This window comes from Calidris pugnax, unplaced genomic scaffold (assembly GCF_001431845.1).
Source record: "Calidris pugnax isolate Ruff unplaced genomic scaffold, ASM143184v1 scaffold9, whole genome shotgun sequence".
Classification (NCBI taxonomy): domain Eukaryota; kingdom Metazoa; phylum Chordata; class Aves; order Charadriiformes; family Scolopacidae; genus Calidris; species Calidris pugnax.
In genome coordinates this window covers 7,369,132-7,389,707 of record NW_015090778.1, presented here as the reverse complement: position 1 = coordinate 7,389,707, position 20,576 = coordinate 7,369,132, and the positions used below count along the sequence as shown (strand labels likewise).

At 39.4% G+C, this 20,576-nt stretch overlaps 2 protein-coding genes across 2 annotated transcripts in view; both read left to right on the top strand.

Annotated features, from left to right (window-relative positions):
* Positions 1 to 5,298, top strand: part of LOC106892713 (2-oxoglutarate and iron-dependent oxygenase domain-containing protein 3-like) — a 36,278-nt gene extending 30,980 nt beyond the window's left edge. The window contains exons 8-9 of the mRNA XM_014950120.1: positions 4,620 to 4,684; positions 5,238 to 5,298. Coding sequence (XP_014805606.1) covers positions 4,620 to 4,684; positions 5,238 to 5,298 — 126 coding nt within the window. The remainder of the gene's footprint in view (positions 1 to 4,619; positions 4,685 to 5,237) is intronic.
* Positions 4,616 to 20,576, top strand: part of OGFOD3 (2-oxoglutarate and iron-dependent oxygenase domain containing 3) — a 28,849-nt gene continuing 12,888 nt past the window's right edge. Inside the window, exons 1-4 of the mRNA XM_014952821.1 lie at positions 4,616 to 4,684; positions 5,238 to 5,294; positions 10,563 to 10,716; positions 18,145 to 18,268. Of these exons, the coding sequence (XP_014808307.1) occupies positions 10,624 to 10,716; positions 18,145 to 18,268 (217 nt within the window). The 5' untranslated portion in view covers positions 4,616 to 4,684; positions 5,238 to 5,294; positions 10,563 to 10,623. The remainder of the gene's footprint in view (positions 4,685 to 5,237; positions 5,295 to 10,562; positions 10,717 to 18,144; positions 18,269 to 20,576) is intronic.

The window sequence follows — 20,576 nt, the reverse complement described above, 5'->3', positions numbered from 1 at the left end:
GCTTCAAGCCTGTTGGATTAGGGCTGGCTTGTTGCTTTACATTTCTTAGGCTTTAGAATGTTTGGATAATTCTATCTAGTTATGTCTGTTGTTCTAAGACTATTTTTTCCCTTAAATTCCTTAAATAACTCTTTGTTTCTGTCTAATTCTCTTTAATTCTTCCTTTAGCCACTTTGAGCTCCCCACTATTCCAAATAAAACTTCCTCAGATTTCTACTGGGGTGCCAACTGCGTTTTCATTCTCTGATTTCTTTGTAGCTCCTTCTTAAGCAATGTGTCTGACTTCTTTTTTTGTCTGTCATGCGCTTTATATTTTGATTTCATGTAAGTGGGTTTGTGTCTATGTGTCTGGCTATAATTTATTAAAGACCTAAACTTGCAGTTTGTGACTGTGGATTCTCTTCTCCCTTTGTTTGCTGCCTTTTCTGCTTCCTTTGAGTTTTGAAGTATGGCACAAAAACTTGTTTCCCTTTCCATCCTTTTGTGTTGAGAAAGTCCTGGCAAACATCTGAATTACTGAAATCTCCCAGGAGTCATGCCCCAGTTGTCATGCTGAGCTTGCTTTCTTATTTTTCTTTGTCACTTTTTTCCTGGGTTTATTTTTATTTACACACATAGAGTGAGGCTGGAAGAGGCCATTGTAATCTTCTAGTCTAACTTTGAAGAGAATCCAAACAGGAGCATCTTCTCCACCAGTATCTGCTTTCCTTTGTATGTCTCTGTGAAGTCATTTCATACTCTCTTCCTCATTCACAGAATGTGATTCACATTAGTTCTCTTGATGTTTGCCTCAGCTGAAGTTTTTTTCCTCTTTATAAAGATAATGACCTTTCCCTTTGTTCCCTACCAGATATTTCTTGCACACTACCTCTGCTTGCGTTCCCACTTCAGTCATGACTCACTCATTTATGTCTTTCTAAGGTGCTGCCGTCATAACATCTCTTCAGTGTAAATGAAACAACTCATTTGCCATCAGATCTACTGGCATTTATTTAGAAGCTCCAGAAAAGCCATCCCCTGGTGCAGTCTGTCTCTGGGGAGGGAGGTGGGAAGCAGAACTGGCAGGAGCAGCCACCCAGAGCTCCCTCTTGCAGGGGAAAAGGAAATTTCTTAATCGCTGGGGGAAGCAAACAACCTGTGTAGCTGTGATGCCATTGCTGGGGGAAGCAAACAACCTGTGTGGCTGTGATGCCAGACAAAGATTTCTGATGTGGGCCTGCTGACCAGTGTGTAGAACAGTGGTTCTGCAGACCATATTCCCCCCTTAATCTGCTTCCAGCCCTCCTAACCCAACTCTGCCATCCTCAAAATGCTGTCACCTCTGTGTCTGCCAGGGAGAGGATAAAGCTTCTGCTTAATATTTGTCCTCTACTATAGGCTGCGTGGTTTTCTTCCTAATTAGCATCCTGATAGCACTTAGGAAACACATACTTGTGAAAGACATACTTGGTGGTGTGCCTTTACCTACAGCTTTGTGTTGGTGTGGGCAGCTGGACTTAACTCCAGGGACCTGGAGAGGGATGGGTTGTGTCTGATCTGTATCTAGTGTAAACTTGTGCTGGAATCCAGAGCCAAATATTACATTTAATTTCCACAGTAAATTTCTCTGCCTCCAGCAATGTGAATGATGCATAAATTAGATTGGTTACACTTGTATCTCATAATTAATCAGTGTAACTTTTAAGAGGCATTACCCTAAGCCTGTAACCCTTGTCTGCCTGCTCTCAAGATTTAAAGAGGGAAGAGTATTTACAGGTGATACTGGTTTGGGGGGCTGTCACACCGCCTGCAGTTACAGCCAGTTTGATGCTGCCTGGGAATGGGTGACCATGTAGAACCTCCATTGCTCTTCTGTTTTCTCAGCTTGAGGGTGAGTGTTCCCCAGGAGGAGGGGGAACACTTTTGAGTGCTCCTCTGTAGACAAGTAAGTTTTTGCATTTTTCTCTTTCGGGCAGTGTCTGCTGTTGCCTTTAAAAGTATCACTTAAAACTTTTCGAGGGGCAGAGGAATTGCTGTAGAAGTGAATGTATATTTAATGGTTGGCAATATTTCTTCTAGTGAGGATCAAAGGCAGTGCCTTTGCTTTGCAAGATGGGGAAATTGATCCTTTTTCCCATATGCTGAGAAATGGTGGTTATTTGCATGTTCTCTTTGAATCTTTTTAGCAGTGAGAGGGTGGAGAATGTGGGACTAACAAAACTGAAGGTCCAAAAGAACATATATTTGTATTTTTTTTTTTAAAAGGAAGTTAAATTACCCTTCTGTAGAAGTTGGGGTAGTTCTGTTAAACGCTGTCATGAAAATAGGTGTGTGGGTTTGTGTGTTTGCAGTCTTCCCACCGTCTTTAGATAAATTTGTAGAGCTTTCAGCCTGGGAACAGTGGCCTGAGTTTCAGGCTGACCCTAGAGCTGATAGCTGAACTTGAAGTTACGGTGTTGACACAGGTTTCCAACAAGGTATTCGTCTCAGTGTAGGAAATGATGCTGAAAATGTTTAATGTTCTGAAATGGTGGTGGCCAAAATAAATGTGTTTCAGTTCCTTTCCAAGGTAGCTGTTAAACAAATAGCTCTGTGCTCGTGTGTAATCAAGTCCCTGTTGATGCTTGGCATTCTGTTGTTTCCCTCTGTCTGAAACCCTGAAAAATATTATTTCTTTCTCAGATTCCCTTTTCAGTCATCTTCATCTGGCTTTTCTAGGCTTTGTATCGTAGCTATTATCTTTCCAGCTATGAATACCTACAGTTCTTCAGGGGGTCTTTTATTGATTCATTGCATCACTTTGGATCTCTGCAACTGTAATCGTCTGGTGCTTGAAGAGTGAGAGGAGATGTGTATGTTTGCAAAGCACGTTGAACACATTTGAAAGGCAATTTTTAAAAAAATTAAATTCATCTTTTCAGATATGTCCTGCTACTTCTTATAATCTACTTCAGCATGATCAGAAGCATTTTTTTGAAGCTACACAGGAGCAGTTTAACTTTGAGCTGTAGCTTAGATTATTGTGCAGAACCAGAAACCAATAAATGAAAATACTCTGCTTCTGAAGCTTGAGTAAGTTGTATTATGAGAGCTGCTCTTGCATGAATGTGAGATTACCTGTTTTCTGAACAGTCCTCTGAAGCTTTTTGGATAACTTCTGTGGGAGGAGGAGGTCTGAAAAGCTCATACTATGTCCTCTTGAGTAGCTTGTTACTTTATGTATTTTTAAAGGGCCAATAGCCAGATTTGGGTATGTTTATTAAAATAAGGTGGTGGTTATTCCTTTTAAAATGACACTTTAGTGGAGTTCCCCTGATTTTTAGCTCTGAAGCTCAGAGCAATTGAGGCTGGAGCAATTTTCATTTGCTGAGAGATGGCCATGGGTGTCCTCCTCCAACTTGACCCGGAGGAGGAGGGAGGGATAGATGTGCTTTGGGACCAGGGTGAGGGTGCAGCCGTGTCTCCAGCCTGGCACTGCAGCTCTGACACCACCAGGCGCTGGTGACTTCTCCTGCTCACTCCCCAGCCAGAAAGTGGCTTCAAAGAGTACTGTCCAGCCATGCCCAGAAATTCTTGTTGCTGGTAAGATGGAAGTTACCATTCTTTCCAGGCAGCTCACCTAGTTATATTAGTGTTGTTTGGATTTTGTTAGAATAATGTGAATGGTATGTGGTGCATCGAGAAATGTCAAATTCCAAGATGAGTGCTTTTGCCTGGATATTTTATATCAAAGATATCATTACTTTGGTGCCGGTCAGGTTAATTAACTGTTGCTACTTGATATTTCCAGTATGAAAAAAAAATAAGACTGCTACTAAGCAGTCATATTTTTAAATACCGTTTAACTGATGCAGAACAAACATGTGCTTTGTGGACAGCAAGGGACATACAAAAGTGTACTTTATTAAATTTAGAGAAATAATTTACAGTCCTGAGAGGTAGCGCTCTGTCCTGGAAAATCTAAATACTAATCTTTTTAGCTTGGTCTGGAGCTCAGCAGAAGTGTTTGGCTTGAATTGGATGAAGAAATGGATTGAATTTTCATATGTAAAACTTCTTACTCCTTGGTTTTCTTTTACAGTGGTTTAGAAATTGGGGAAAAGAAAGTTTGGCTCTAGTAACCCTAAGAATTGTAATTGTTCTTCTAAACAGACTTTTATGGCCTTATTAAACATGAGAAGTACACAGGAACTCATGGTGAAGAAGTTTTAATAACAAATGTTGGGCAAGATAAATATTAGTGCTGCTATTTGAGCGCTTCACAAATATTGGAAATTTAGTCATCTTTGTGCAGAAGGGAAATGCCTTCAAGAAGGGATCCAGGTACACAGTGTCTTACCCCCAGCACATGGAGGAAGACTCTGGCAATTCTCCCTGTCACATTTGAACCTTGGGAATAGCACTCCTGTGCTTTATTCATAGTACCTTAATCTTTTGGGCATCTATACAGCAAACTGGGGGAGGTTTGTAGCTGTAAAGTAAATGTTAGTGTTGTGAACCCACATGCTAGAAAGTAATATTTTTACTTGGGAGGCTGTGAAAACTGAGAGCCAGCTTGGGACAGTTATTAAAGGTCATAGTTAAATAATGATAAAAGCTTTTCATGCTTTTTCCTACTTTTTTTTTTCTTCTTTTCCCAGGCATCGATTTTGGACTTGCACTCTGGAGCTCTTTCATTGGGGAAGCATTTTGTTAATCTGTACAGGTAAAATGGGACTGTAACTTGTTGCCTGTCTTGTCATCCTACACCTCAGTGCTCATTGCCTTTCCAAATTTCTCAAGCCCATTTTGTAATGAAAAACTGGAGAAGTTACTTAGATTCACCACAGTTTCCATGACCAGTTAAAAAAAAAACTTCTGTGGCATGAAAACTGATCTTTTATTGAACTGGGCTGTTTGAAAGCTACCATTACCTTTATTTTCAGAGTTCTTGCACCAGTGAATAATGTGGTTTGTTTTTTTCATGGTTAGTCTAGTTTGTCAGCAGTGGAAGAAATCAAATAGTCTGAACCCCATGTGCTTATTTCATGATGGGGGGGATGACTCTTTTCATGCCTGGGGAATTCGATTATCACTTGCTGCATCTTGATCCTTTAATCTTTTAACATTTAATCTTTGAGCAATGCTTTGGGAACATCATGCTCGATAGCACTTGTAGGACTTCTTTGTATTGTGTTTTCATTTCTTGATTGTGGGTGCAGCACAGATGGCTGTCTATTTTGGCAACTCCTCTTTTAGTCTGTGGTTTAATTTTTCAGGTACTTTGGGGACAAAATTCAAGACATCTTCACAGAAGAGGATTTTGCATTATATCGGTAAAGATTTTTCAGTATCTGCTGGATGAACCACAAAACCTAACTTTATGGTTTGGTTTTTTTTTTGTAGAGTGCAGGTTGAGAGAGAATTGTGCTTTGGATTCAGATGTGCAATTGAATTTGGAGCTCAAAATAGTAATCGCTGTGAGAATTAAGGTGCCTAAGGAAAAATAAGTAAAAGAAACTTTTGGTGGCTACCTGATAAATCACATTTGCTGCTTTGAACTCAGCTGCATGGCCAATGTCAGGACAGTAGTGATGGTGTAAATGTAAGCAGAATGATGGTAGCAGCACACATTGCCCTTTCTGCAGGAAGGGTTGATGCAGCCCTCCAAGTTCTGTGGGGGTTTGTTGGAACACTGTAACTGGGATATAAAACCCTTTAGCACTAACTCCTATTTCACACATTATCCAAGTGGTGTTGCATTAGATGATAAACACAATTCCATGCCATTGTTACATTAGGACTTTGGGTTTTTTTGGGTGAAACGTAGCAAAGCATTAAAAATGGTAAAGCAGGAAGTGGAAGGACTTCAGATTACTAATGTTCTGGCTGGAGAAGCAGAGCATACTTTCCTCCCAAGAAGCCAGAATATGAAATAGCGCTATAATGTAATAGCTTTGGCATCTGATGCTTTTAGCTTTCCTGTAGACCTGCTCATATACTTAACGAAGACAACAAACGTAATGAGTTCCATGTGTCTGTGAAGGTGTGTGGCCAAAGTTTAGGAACAAGCATTCTTTGTTGACTAGACACAATAAATCTGTAGTTAAGCATTTCAGTTGCTTTCTCGTAATTTAAAATGTACCTGGCTTGAACATTTTAACTCTTTTTGTCTTGTTGTCTTGCCTTTGCGAAGGAATAGGACCTCCCTCTAGTGGTGGAAGTAATATTAAGTAGCCAAATAGATTTACTAGTGTTATAGTAATTTTGTCTTAAAATATTAACCACTTAAAGCTTATTTCTATTCAGAACTATTTCTAGATACTGTTGTCTTTAAAGATGAATTACTTTAAAATGTGTTTACTTCTGCTCCCAAAATCACAAAAATGATACTTCCTTGATTGTTATTGAACTTTGAGTGTATAAAGAAAGCACATAATTTCTGCCTCACCAAGATAGTGGAGAATATTTTTAAAATAGTCTTTGTTTTCCCTTGCATTCTGTAGAACATCAAAGAACCTGTAGAAATGACATGAATATATGGAGGGGGGGTGTCTTAGTAAATAATATTTGTTTCACACGAACAGCAACATTCAGGTTATAATAATTTTTATGAATTTCTGATCCTTACACTGAGACAGCTTCAAGGCAATATCAATATTCCATTGGTTTTCAGGCCAATACAGGGGATGTTTCAGTCTGTTGGATATGAATCTAATACAAAATACATTATTAGTGCTTCTGTTCATATTAATGGCAGTGCTTTAACATGGACTGTAGTACCTTATGTCCTTAATGAATGATTTTATGCTATTCTTGGGAGCATTTATCTTCATTACTTTCACTTGCTTGCCAGGGTCAGTTTAAAAATACATTTACTTATTTCTCTCAAGAGCGTAATTCATGTTGAAGTATTACTGATAGCAACAATAACAAATCTGAGTAGGCATTCTGAGCCAGGAGGCTGGTTTTGAAACTGTCTCTGTCAAAATTATGTTGCTTCAGAATCAATTATGGTGCTTTAACCACCATCTGCCAGGCACATTACAGCAATTCCTCTTCTTTCACATAATGGATGCATCTTTATCCCGAAGAGAGACCTTTAAATCTGGATGCTTGGTTTAAGGGTTGTGACTTCAGTGGCAAATGACACTATCAAAGATTTGTTCCCAAACTCTTACAACTTACAAAGGTAGAGGAAGAGCTGATGGTTTGCTTTCTCTCTTTATTCATTCTGCATGTGTAATTTCTGTTAAAACTTCCCAGCTGTAGGAAAGCACTGTCTGCTTCTCTGGGGTACTTTTCTCTGGAGCGGTGCAGAGATGCTGACAAGTAGGCTGGAGAAGTTGTGTGGTTTTGCAAAGCTTTGAGTGTTCCTGTCACCATACTTGAATCACACTTTGCAAGTGACTCCTAACGGTGCATTTTTTTGCTGGTTGGCAGAGCTTGTGTCTTACAGAAACTTCTGTGTGGCTCTTTCAGTTCTCTACTCAGTGCTTTATGCTGCTGCTGATACATTAAGCTGGCAACTTCCAATCTAGTGAACACCCTTTCTTTTAAGTTATATATTCCTTAAACTTCTAACTACTTCATTGGCTTTATTTCTTTTCCTTCATCATTACCCTGACTCTGAAAGAGATTTCAGTAACTGCTTTTATCCAAAGTGAAGATTTGCTTTTCTTGGGGAGTTCTGTTCTGCCTTTCCCTGAGTTTCGTGTGTGCATTTTGATGTTTCCAGTGATTCAGTTCAAACATGCACAGGCTGTTGCTATAAACTTGCTCCCTGGACGTGAGGTATTGTGGTGTGTCTATATTATGTGTTATCACAGCACAAAGGATAAATACCTGTTTTTTGAAGCCTAGGTCAAGACATTACAATCAGTGGGGCTTTCTGAAAGCTTACTATTTGTTTTCTTGAATGGCAAATTAAGTGCTTAAGACTCATGTTTGTCTGCTACATACACCATGATTTGAGTAAGTTTTGAGTAAGTCTTGAGTAAGTTTTCAAGGGATGCTGTGATAAGCAGGATGACAGCCCATAGCAAAGCAAAAGGCAGGAGCACATAAGTCAACTAAAGAAATGCAAGGTTGGGACCTCTTGCACTTAAGAAGCTGCTTTAAGTAAAAGTTATGCTGGAGGCAATAGCACGCAGGGAGATAAGAGGCCAGCAGTATCCTTACACACCCAAACCCCAGCTGCCTGGATCAGCTGTGGGCAGCTGCTGCCATCACACCAGGAGAGCACCTAAGGTCATGCTTTTGGACCTCAACTGCTTCATTACTCTGCTTTCCTATTCAGTGCTTCCCCTGCCCACTTGCTTTATAAACAGGAAAAAACAAACTTATCTTCTGAAAGATACGCTTATTTTTCCTTTGCAGCATATTAGACTGAGTTTATTTTCCTTTTCTTTTGATAACCCATTGGCCAGTCCAAAACAGGTAGACTTTTGGCTGCTGTTTTTGTCTATCAGGAGGAGTTGAGTAGAGCTTTGCCTTCTGCTTGGTTTGGGCAACACATGGTCTTGCCCAGAGTCAGTGCACGTGAGGAGTGAAGCTTTAACGGAACCTTATGAACACCAGACAGCAAATCTTAATAGAAAGCTTCTTTTAAAAGTGGAAAAGGAATCATCCTGGAAGAGGAAGTAGTGCTGCTCAGAGCAATACAGCTACTGGAGATTTAAAGCTGTGTCAGGACCGTGGCTCAACTGCTTCAGGGTAGCTCTGTTCCAGCTGGCTGGTGCCAGTGCTTGCCCAGTGTCAGAGCCAGGGAAAATGCTGCTTTAGTGTTTGTGAATTAAGCTATTAATTCTTGTGTGGGGCTGTTTGAAGTGCCAGCTGCCCTCAGTTCATCACAAAGTGAAATGAGTAATTACATTCAATGCTTTTTTGGAAAACACAAGGCAATCTCTGCTGAAGTCCTGTTTCTTAGAAAGAAAAAAAGACAGATCAGGTTCCCACTGGCGCGAGGAAGGACCTGTAGATCCTTTCCTGGTGTCGGTTTTACAAATTTTACCCCTGTGTAACTCTCAACTTGAAACCTCAGTTCATGCAGCTGTTTAAATACCCGAAGACCTTGCCTCTAACTTCATTGAATGGTTTTGATACTTCACATGTAAAATAGTTTGAATTGACTCCTCAAGTTTAGAGCCCTAAAAATGTCAAGTGAAACAGGTTAAAAATCAAATCTGTATGTGGGGGTTTTTTATTTTTGATGAGGCACAAGATGTGAATAGAATGAATATTTAGGATTTTTTTAGTACTTACAGAAATAGTTTTTAAGAGGTGACTTTCGCAACCTAACACTGTAGGATTGGCTTTAGTTCTGTCATGTCTTTTTAGTCACTGTTTAAGTTCCTTAGAGAAATACTTGGGGAAACACCTGGAAAATTATGCTGAAGTTCAGTGCTACCCAGTGGAGAAATGTCTGCAGAAAAGATGCAAAACTACTAATGTTATTCCGTGTATAACTTCAGAAGTGTGTTTACTCAGTATCTTATTTGTGTGCTGCTTTTGAAGCAGCTGGCAAAAAAGGAAGACTAATACAATAGCTAAGCATGTGTTAAAATTAGGATAAAACAGTATAAAGATTTTAAGGATTTAAGGACATAGAGGATTGCATCTTAAAAAACCACCAATGTTTTAATTTCAATCTCGTGTTATTGTGTTCTTTGCTGTCTCTTAAATTCCCTCAAAGTTAAATACTAGCTGTGTGTGTACTGGTGGGATTTGCCAGTGGTATTCCAGTGGTATTCCTCATGAATCACAAATTTCTTCTCTTTAAAAGTGCCTGAACCATGGCTGGCAGTTCTTGATGGCCCTGCTCTTGCCCTGAATACAGCGATATTTGTCCTGAAAGATGGATGCTGCTATATAAGCAGTTCTGTATAGTGACACATGTCATTGCTAATCTCCTGTTTTAATTACCTTAAAAACAAAAATCCTGTTCTTCCCGTCTCCCAAGAAACACAGGAATAGCCATGATAAAAATAGTTTTGTTGAATCTTTTGAAAATAGCTGGGAAAGATCTCTTGCATTCATTTTTAAGGAGAACCTGGTTATGCCAGTACATAGGTTTACTGAGAACCCGGAGTTTCATGGTGCCAGGGACTTCATTGGTTAGTTTAAAATTAGTGTAAAAATAGTTGAAGGTTCTTAAAAGGCAACCCTTCATGAAGATAAAACTTTCTAGTTACTGGCTTTGGATTAAGAATATATATGTGAAAGAGTTTAATCTTTTCAATAGTTCATAAACAGTGAGATATGCATGGAAGTTTTCAGGAAAACAGACTGCTTAACAAAGAAATTCTGAAATCTAGTCCAAGGGAGACAAATAGTTTATTTTTCTTTATATTCTGAGACTTAAAAAAAACCCAAACAACACAACAAACCCCAACCCAAAACACTGGTGGGGTCTCTTTGTTGATGTAGTAGATCTCCTTCATGAAGGCAAAATGAGAGAAAGTCTGGGTGTATGTCCCCTCGGATTTATCAGCTGAGGAAGAAGCTGAGCTCCAAAGCAGCAGGAACAGTGAATGAAGGAGAACAGGGAAGCAGCAGGAGAGGTGTGTCACTAAGCCTGCTGTGTTGGGTTGTGTCCTTTGCAGTGATGTGAGACAGAGGATTCAACAAAGGATTGCTCAGGCCTTTGGTATCAGCTCTGCTTCCATGTACCTGACCAAGCCAACGTTCTTCTCGAGAATCAACAGCACAGAAGCCAAGACAACGCACGATGAATACTGGCACCCACACGTTGACAAGGTAGGTAGGAGGCTGAGATGGGATGCAAATGTTTCCCGTTATTATTAGATTGTTTTGAAGTCATTTTACATTAAACAATCAGTCAAACATGTTTGAAAAATGGTGCTTGTAAAAATCCTTTGGAGGATAAACTTCATGGAAGGTTAAGTGAGTTTTAGAAACATAGGGCATTACATTCCTTTTTATTTTATTTTCTCTAACTCTACTAGAATTAATAAATTGTGTGAATGACTACTCAGAATGATTACTCTCTTTTATCAGAAACATTGATTAAATTGACCTTTACCTATGAAGTGCATTTCCAGTTAGGGTATCGCTCTTCCAGCCAGGTCTAGCAAGAGCTATTTCAAAGCAGTCTGTTAGTTGATCTGAGCCTCTTGATAAATGTTTAACATTTATATTTCATTCATATGTGAATTGATGCACTTTTACCGCATGTTCTTCAATGAGTATATGGTACCCTCTTTCAATAATTTGATGTTTTGTTGGTTTTAGAACAGAAGTATTGTGACTTTGAACTTCATAGTCATCTATCTGTAGGCTCATAGATTAATACTTTGCATTTCTCAATGAGCTTACATGATTTGGGATTGGTATTGAGTTTTGAACTCTGTTAAATTCAGAAACAATGTTTCATACAGCAGGTTAGCAGAATGCAAACTAACAATTGAGGAATCAAACGGAAAAAAACCCCAAACAATGAAAAAAAACAACCAACCAACCAAAACAAAACCAAAACAACCCTCACCAGAATACCCACACTTTGTGTCTTCAGGATTTAAAAATAAGACTCACTCTGGAGTCATGGATTGCCCAAGATGGAACCAAATAAAATTTACCCCATCAAAATCTAAGTTATACCTTGGTGCTGGAGTCTGTATGTGGGCAGTGTACCTTGAAGTCTATAACCTGAAACATCTAAGATGAAAAATCAAAGAAATACTTCTCACCTTGAAAATATTTCCTGGAAAAAGTCAGTCTAAGGGAAATACAGCGTCTGTTGTTACTCATAATATTAGTGTAAGTTCCTCTGCCCTTTCTTGTCTTGTGGGCAGAAGCAGCTTAAATTTAGAAAAAGTGGGGACAGTGATAACTAATACGGCTGCTGTTTGAAGGAAGAAAATTTGCAGTCACAAAGTCATCTTTTGGATGCTTCTTGTTGCAAAAGCTGCAATGTAACCCCCTGAGCAGGAGTGGACCTAGGAGCAGAGGCTGTTTTGATGTGTACATTGATTTGACTAGTGCTGGTGGGAACTGGTTGTAGGGAGCAGATTGTGCTGGGTGGGGTTCATAAGAATTCCATCACGTGTTGCCCTCGTTTCCAAGAGATTCCAAATAAACTAGTGATTCTGGTTGTGTGAAGTGTAATAAATCCATAGGTTCCTCACAGTGTTTCCACACTTTCAGAGAATTGAGTTTGACTGCAAAGGAAGCAGTAAATTTCAATAGCTGATGGCTATTTTCTCCACTTTTTTCTTTCAGTCCAAAGAAAGTGTATTTTAGAATTTCAGACTGATTTATTAATATAATGAGATTTGTGTCTGCTCAAGCATTAGGTGTGCCAATATTCCCTTTATTTTGTGCATGCATTTTGCATTGGTAAATGAATAAGGTGCTTGGATAACCTTACAGTTAAGTGTTTCTACTTAAATTTATCCTATAACATATGAATTATTTTGTCATTTAGAAGCAAATCTTTCCACGAAGATAACTTATTTCCTTTGTAGAAGCTGTTTCTCTGTTATGCCATCCTGACACTGCCTGTACATGATGGACAGCAGGCTAGGTGTTTTGCTGGTTTTATCCATTTTTTTGTCCACATTTTGTTTATCTCACAAGCTGTCTGTTCAGGGAGCAGATACATAAACTGATTGGCCTTGGCTTTTTTTTTTTTTAACCCACCCCCAGCTTCAAAACACAAAACAAACACAAAATGTGGTCTCTTAAACTTGCTATGCATAACCTAGAACTTAATAGTTTCTATACTGAATAATTGAGTCTGATTTATGACAGCAGTGAAGAGATAATTATCCCAGTTGGGGCAGTTACCAAACACCTTGTTTGTAATGATGTAGAACTTGGCCCTCCTGCTGTAAAATATAAAAATGTGACTTACACTAAATTTCAGGTATTTTTTTTCAGAGAGAAGTATTGTTTAGATCACACTGGGAGTTAAAACTGTAGCTTATTCTGTTTATATAAGTAGCTTGAACACTTCTGTAGCAGTGGATTTCTGCAGTGAGTTGTCTGTATTGAGAAACCTAAAGCAGTCAGACCATCGAAGTGCTCTTTGGCTGTGCCTTAAGCTTCTGTTTCAGGTTTGAGTGTATTTTAATATGGTTATTTGCCTTGTTCAAGAGCGTCCTTGCTGTAAGGATTGCATATGAGTGTACCAAAGCTGGGCCACTATCTGTGCTGTTGTGACAGCAACATTGTGAGGCTGGGAGCCTTGTCTGGATGAGTTCCCTTTCAGTTTTTTGGGGGGGAGCACAAAGGAACAGAACTTCCCTGGCCCCAGCCACAGAAAAGGGGCTTTGTGGGTACTTGTCTGGATGAGTTCCCTTTCAGTTTTTTTTGGGGGGGAGCACAAGGGAACAGAACTTATTTGGCTCCCAGCCACAGAAAAGGGGCTTTGTGGGTGCTGTGGAATAGAGACCTAGAGCAGACTTGCTGTAACTGCTTCTTGAGCTCGTGGTTTGTGGGTCCATTTATGATTCTTTGGCCTTCCCTAGGAGTAAATGCTGTTGCCAGGGCAGAGGGTGTTGAAGAGATTGATGGGACACTGTGTCTGGGATCACTTGTGTGGGAACTGCCCCAGCTCAGTGGCTCATCCTCCTCTAGGGTAAAGAGCTTCACCTGCTGCCAGATCATACAGTTACTCCTAGGGTTTAAATGACAGCAGTTTGCATTGCTTGGTTGAAAATTCAGAGTTTGGACAAGGCTAATGATGCCTTAAATAGGCTCTGACAGAGGTAGATCCTAGATCACTTCATGAAAGTCCAAATTACATCATCATGTGTCATTGCTACTGGACACTGGCTGCCTTCACTCTGGTACTTCACTCACTTGAATTGGCATCAAGGGATTAATATGAATCCTTTCCTTGTTGCACAAACAAGCTTCTGATTCCTCTCTCTTCTCTAAATCATGTTTGTGTGTCAAAAGGTCTGATACTATTTTCCCCTTAAGTGCAACTGGAGCAGAGCCATCTGGATGTAGAATTCATGTATGTGTTTGTCAGGTCGTGGCTCACAGAAAATGTTAGTTTGTGTAGAACATGTCTGCATATATTGTTAGCCTACTGTAGGTGTACATCATGTATATCTTATCTATATTGTTACATGCTCAGAAAGAGGTAAAACAGTTTTTATAGGCTATGCAGGAGACTGAATTCATATAGAAGGTGAGTAGGTCAGAGAATACTCTGGAGAAGTCGAAATAGGATAGAGAAGTTGTGTAGCTTCACAGGTTGTCTTCAGTGCAGCCAGCCTGCCTTGCATTTTAATTTCTCCAACAAACTAAGTTCCACTGACCACTTGCAGACTGCAGTTGAAAGCAAGATTAAAAAAAAAAGGCATTGCTATTGATCTGAGGTAGGAAATACTTCTCAGATAAGAGAAGTTATGTGACCTCCAAAATAAATGTGAATACTAGGGAGTTGAAGAAAGATCAATAAAACTCAGCATGCTAAAAAATTTTGCCAGTTTGTTGGATGCTTTTGTGTTTTATCATTATTTATACTTTTCCCTTGGAGTAGGACAAATCACTTTATATATTTCTGCATAATAACTGAACAGCGAAGGTTGTTCCTAGAAGACTTCAGGATTTTTTTTTCCCTGACTCTTTCCAAAACAAAGATAAAAATCAAGCCTTTGAAAAATGAGTCTGACACATTTTGTTTCGAAGTCTGACACTGTTGGTTCAAAGATGTAGGCTTCTTGGAGCACACAAATAACCCTCTTGCCTTTTTCCCTGGATTGCTGAGTCTGTTGCAGTTAGATTTTTCAATCTGGATGTCCTTGGTTTGGAATATTTTAACTGCATAATAGAGTAGCACAGATACGTTGTGTTTCTCTGAGGCTTAGTTTTTTCCCTAAAATTTATTTGGTTTTTATTACATAGGAATGGAAACCCTGAAATCACCCAAATGACTCATTTAATCTTGTTGAATTTATAAGCATCTAAATCAAACAAAGAGTGTTGGCTTAAGATGTGGAGTTTCATCTTGATGGAATTTGTTGGGAACTGAGCCTTTCAAATGTCTGATTTATTGTGGAATTGCTGTTGCACGCTCAACTCTGACAGCAGTATGGACTTACGATGTTCTCTGATAAAGTGATGCAGGACTTGAGTATTTCTGCAGTCCCCTGCCTGGGCGAGGATCCTGTCATCCTTCACAGAACTGTCAGGCTCCACTATAAGATTACTTATAGTTTGTTTTCCTTGAATTTCTTCTATCGGAACTACTCCAGGACTTCGGTGCAAATTTTCTTGATTTTTTTTTTTTTTTTTTTAACCTAAGCTTATTCATGATCGGGTTATAGCTAATTTCCATCCCCACCCCCCCATCCCTGTGTATTTGAGTGGCATTCATACCCTTTTCAGCCTTTCTTTAAGCTGAACAAGCCAGACCTTCAAGTCTCCTTCCCTGTGGTACGCTCTCCATCTTCCTAACCCTTCTCCCAGCCCCTCTCCTCTGCCTGCTGAGACTACTGCTGACAGCAGCTCCCTCTGGTCAACCAGATTCTTCAGTCATCTTTTTCTTCCCATTCATGTTGTTAGACATTTAATGAAACACATCAAAAGGCCTTACTTTTGCCTTAGGACAGCATCGTCTTTGAAATCCCAGGAAGTTTATTCTTGTGTCTGCTCAAACCTGTTACCTTGGCTCACCTACAGCCCCTTGTAATTGCGAGACGTGCTATTGGTGTCTTACATAGTCTACTAAATAGATACTACCAATATATACAACACTGGAAGTTGTTATTGAGGCTATTTTTGTGATTATCTGCACAAAGAGCTGGGTAGATGCTTAAAGGAGAAGAGCAGTTTTGATTTATTTCTGCAAGATACCCTGCTAGACTTTTGCCGATTGGAAAGTGAATGTATGTTTGTATTTTCCTCTGCAATGGAAAGCAGAGGCTGCTGCCCCGCATGCCTTTGAGTAACCACAGGCCTGTTGCCTACTGTTACTACTGATTAGTTGCATATAAACTTGTCCTTCAAACACCTAAGGGTGCTGCACTGCAAAATGTGTCTGGCTCCTTCTAACAATTAGTTATATTTATTATAACAGCCTTTAAAGATGTATTATATAAATATAATTATGAGCATCTACTCTTAGGTGTTAGCTGTGTTTGACTGATTTGGGTAAAGGGTGCTCAAAAAGAGCACACTAACTCTGTGAAGTGTCAGGCTGAATGGAAATGCTGCATTTTTTTTTTTCTGTTGAATTGTTCACAAGGAGCTCTAGAAACTTGATTTGCTGCCTGTAGGGCTTATCACCTGCTTTTAATGACAGCTTATTTTCACATAGTCTGAAATTCTGGTTCAATTATTAACCTTGCTGCCATTGGAAATCATTACCAGGGTAATAAATACATTTGATATACACAGGGGATTTCTAGCATTATAAATAACTGAGTATAATTTAGTGCCTCCATTCCATAGCATTGCATTTCTCAGACCTGGCTGCCTTTTGAGAGTTAGTAATGAACAAGAAATGGAACAGAAAAGTCATTTTCTGTTGCATGCTTGGTTCCCCAAAGTAGTCATCTATAGAAATCAGGTGTTTGGTTAGGCTAAAATGGTTTGTAGCCAGCTCTTGAGAGTTCAGAACTGGTAAAGCCACCTTGCAGAGGATGGAGGGTGCACTGATGGAGCAAAGATTGCTGTGCTCAGAATAACACTTATAATACGTTTGACTGGCAAGTACGAGTTGGACCAACATCTTCACTATGCTGATGCCTTCACTGCCCAAAAGACTTCCTAAAACTGACTGGAAGTTTTGTCACCAAATCAGTGAAGGTGAAAATAGCTTTGCCAAGCTGATTGGGATGGGGGTGTGTGTGCGGAATGGCTGGTTTATGGTGCTGCAGTACCACCTGCTCATTAATTCCCATTTATTGCCTTGTGTTGCTGTGAGGGATTGGGTAAATAGGGGGAAAAGGGGATCACCAAAACACTCCTCTTGTGATTTGGGCTGTACGGTGCAGCATATCGCTGGATTTGGCTCTTTTCCTTCAAGTCCTTATGGTCAAAATAATGAAATGAGTAAGAATGAAAATGTCTTCCTATTCCATCTGCCGCTGTGTTCTCTTTAGTCATTGCCCTTTCAGAATAATATGTCCAACTGCTGTTGAGCCAAAATTTAACTGGCACTAATGAGTGTAACTTAGAACAAAATTCAAAATATTTAGAAAACTTCTAAGTTTGGAAGTAGCACCTACCTCTACCAGTCACCAGGTCAGTCAAAACACTCTGCAATATATTTATTCAGTACTACTGTGCTGCACATTTCGCTGTTTGGCAGTGTAATGTGGAACTTGATTAAGTTGTGATATACTGTAAAGAAATTGGGCAATACAGCCATTGATTTTACATATATTTTTAGTAGTTGGTGACATGTAGATATGAAAGAAATATTTTGAGAATCAGCTAAACTCAGTGTTAAATATTTAGATAGTTTTACTCTGAGCATTAACATAGTATTTCTTTTCTCCATCCTTGACATACATATCAGGCGAAAATAATACTTTAAAAGGAAGGAAAATCCTTGTACTTAAAAACGGAGTGTTTGGTCTGGAGGCTGAGGAGAAGCAGAGACTTTGAAAGTCATGTTTGAAGGTTTTTAAATGAAAAGAGTAGAAGTTCCTCCAACAAAGTGTGTTTACTTGGAAGGTCTGATTCACTGGTACCACAAAGCTCCTGTGTGGTAGTTTGTGAAAGAGTAAAAAGTGAGGTTTCCAGAAACCTATAGCTGTGGTTAGATAATGAGTGGAATTAATTAGTCAAAGGCTGCTCTTGGGTCTCATTGACCTAATGGTGAAATTTTTGTCTTGAAACAGTACAAATAGATCTAAACCCTTCTATATTTTTTATACAATGCAGAAGTGTGATTTCTGATGTTATGTTGGGGTTTACTAACTGTTTAGTAGATTTAGTATAGAAATCAATAGGAACATTAGTTGTGGAAACTAATAATAACATGCTAGTCTTTTATGTAGTGTGTGTGTAAACATAACAGAATAGACTAATAAACAGATACCCGTTCTAGAAAAGAATGTTCTCAGCTTTGAGGCACCTTTATTAAATACATGAGAACTGGACTATTAGAAAACCCCATCAGGTCCACCTGCTTAATTATTTGTACTCTACAGAGATGAGAGTAGAAATTGTTAATTTTTGGTGCTGTTTTCTTACTCCTAGGTGACTTATGGCTCTTTTGACTATACTTCACTGCTGTATCTCTCTGACTACACTGAAGATTTTGGTGGTGGACGGTTTGTGTTTATGGATGTGGGTTCCAACAAGACCATAGAGCCCCGAGCAGGTAAGACTCTGGGTTTGGCTGCTTTGAGGGCAGCTAAACTGTGCCTTTTATTAACTGGGTGGGCTGGTGAATATAGTGGGACTTTTTGCGCCAGCAGTAGCTGTAGAATTATGTAGCATTTTGTCTTCAGATTGATTACATAGAAAGTAAAGATTAAAAATGGTTAAAAGGGGGCCATACTTGGAAATAACTGGAGTTAAACCACACAAAGTGACTTCCTTGAAAGCTGTAGGGCTTAGAGCTGCAATCCAGTTATGTCAGCGTAGCAGGTCCCTGTGAGTCAAGAGCAAAGATAACTGTGACTGCAGCAAATCCAAAATACAGCCATTTATTTTAGACTGACTGGCCTGAAATTCCTTTGCTGTTCAAGTTGGGGCTTAATACTGTGTAATGGCAGTGGGCTGGGTGTGAAGATGATAAATTTAGCACAGCTCTGCCAACCTGCAGTAACATGATGAACCATGGTAACTTGGTTCTACATCCATATCTGCTTTCAGTGGATCTGACAGGGATGAGTATTCTGATGGCTGTCAGTTATACCTTAAAATAAAAAAAAGCCTTGCCTTAAGGTTAGTTTAAGGTTTTTTTCTAATGTGGGTCATGTTAAATTGGAATTGCTTTGAGGCAATATGCTTAGGAAGAAGGAGCTCAGCTTCAGCTCATCTGTCTGGCAGGTGGGTACTGAGCTTTCAGCAGTGTAACCTCTTATAATGCAAGACCAGTCACACTTCTGCAGGAAAAAGATAATCAAGGACAACTTTATATTCCTACTGTGTTCCATCTCTTTTCCAAGAGAGAAAAAGATGGAAATGTACTCATTTAAAGACAGCATCAGTAATTGCCTGCTGATAGGCATTACCCCAAGCAGATCTGACTTCATACTATTGCTGCCTGCAAATGGGGATGGTTGTGGGTTTTTTTTGACTTCTGGATGATAGCAATCCACTCCTCAGCGGTAATGCTGGCTTAGATAAACTCTGAGATTATCTGCATTCTGGGTTTGGTATCAAGAATTTTACTCTTGGTTATTTTGGCTTTTGTGGTTGGAAATAAACCCTAAACTGAAAGTATCATCTTCAGCAAAATGCTGCCACCAGTATTTTGAAAGGGACCACATTTAAACTATTTCCTTTGCAGACACAATTGTTTTTATAGCTGTAGAAATCATAGTTGAATTCTAGGTAGCTGGGAGAACAGCTGTCTCCTTGGATGGTACGGAGATACTCGGTCCAATTGCTGTGTGCAATGTGCCCCTGACTTAATTTCAAAAAGTCTGCAACTGTGAAATTGCTTCCATTCAGCCCCATCTGATTAATTTTCAGGTTCTGCTGCAAGGTGTCTGCTCTTTGTCATTTTTGGGGAGGAAGGGGGAGCTGATAAAATGTAGAGATTTATTTTTTAACAGCACCTGCTTTTGGCCCTTCCCTTTCACAGGTGGTTGTAGTGACAGTGAGTGTGACACAAAACTGGTTAAACACCTTCTAAAACAACAAAGCAAAGCTTGTAGGGATTGGCCTTTTTTGAAATATCAAATGTACTACACGATCACAACAGAAAATTAAGTTTAATGCCAGTTGCACCTTTCTAACATGCTCCTCTGTCTAAACACAGTTGTCAGGGATCCCACGATTGTGTCAGTGCCTATGGTACAATCTAAATTACTGCAAACTTCCTGGGAGACGAGGGGAAAAGCCTTAGAGGTGAAGCTCAACGTGAAGGCGTAGTTTTCCTCTGGCTGATAAAATGCAGCCTGTGAACACGGGGATGACTCCAGGGTGTTTTCTGTTGCTGGTACAAGTTGATATATTTTTTTTTCATGCACAGAATGTTCCTTTGCAGTGGGTTTTTTTTTCTCTCCTTCATGGTGTGGGTTTTTTGGTTTGTTTTATGCTTTTGATCTGTTGTGCTTCACTTGTCACTCCAACCCAGCTTTTAAAACCATGTGTTGATAAGCCTTTATGCTTTTCATTTAGGAGGTTCAGGCTTTTTTTTAAGAGATGACTGTCATAATTGCTGGTTCAGTTTTAGTGGATGACAGCTAATTTACCTGCTCCGTATTGCTAATGCCATTTTAGTTCCAAAACCTGGCACTTCTTGTTGTATCAAAGTTAGTCTGCATTTTGGGAACCTGGTACCATGTGTCAAAGTGAGCATGTTCCTTTTTCTGTGAGCAGTAATTTGTTAAAGTGTCAGGCTTTACAGTAGGGAACAGAAAGGCATTGTTACTAATGCAGCAGAGCAGAAAAGCAGTAATTTGAAATTAAAAAAAAAAAAGACAATTAAGAATAAAACACTGGGATTTCCTGTG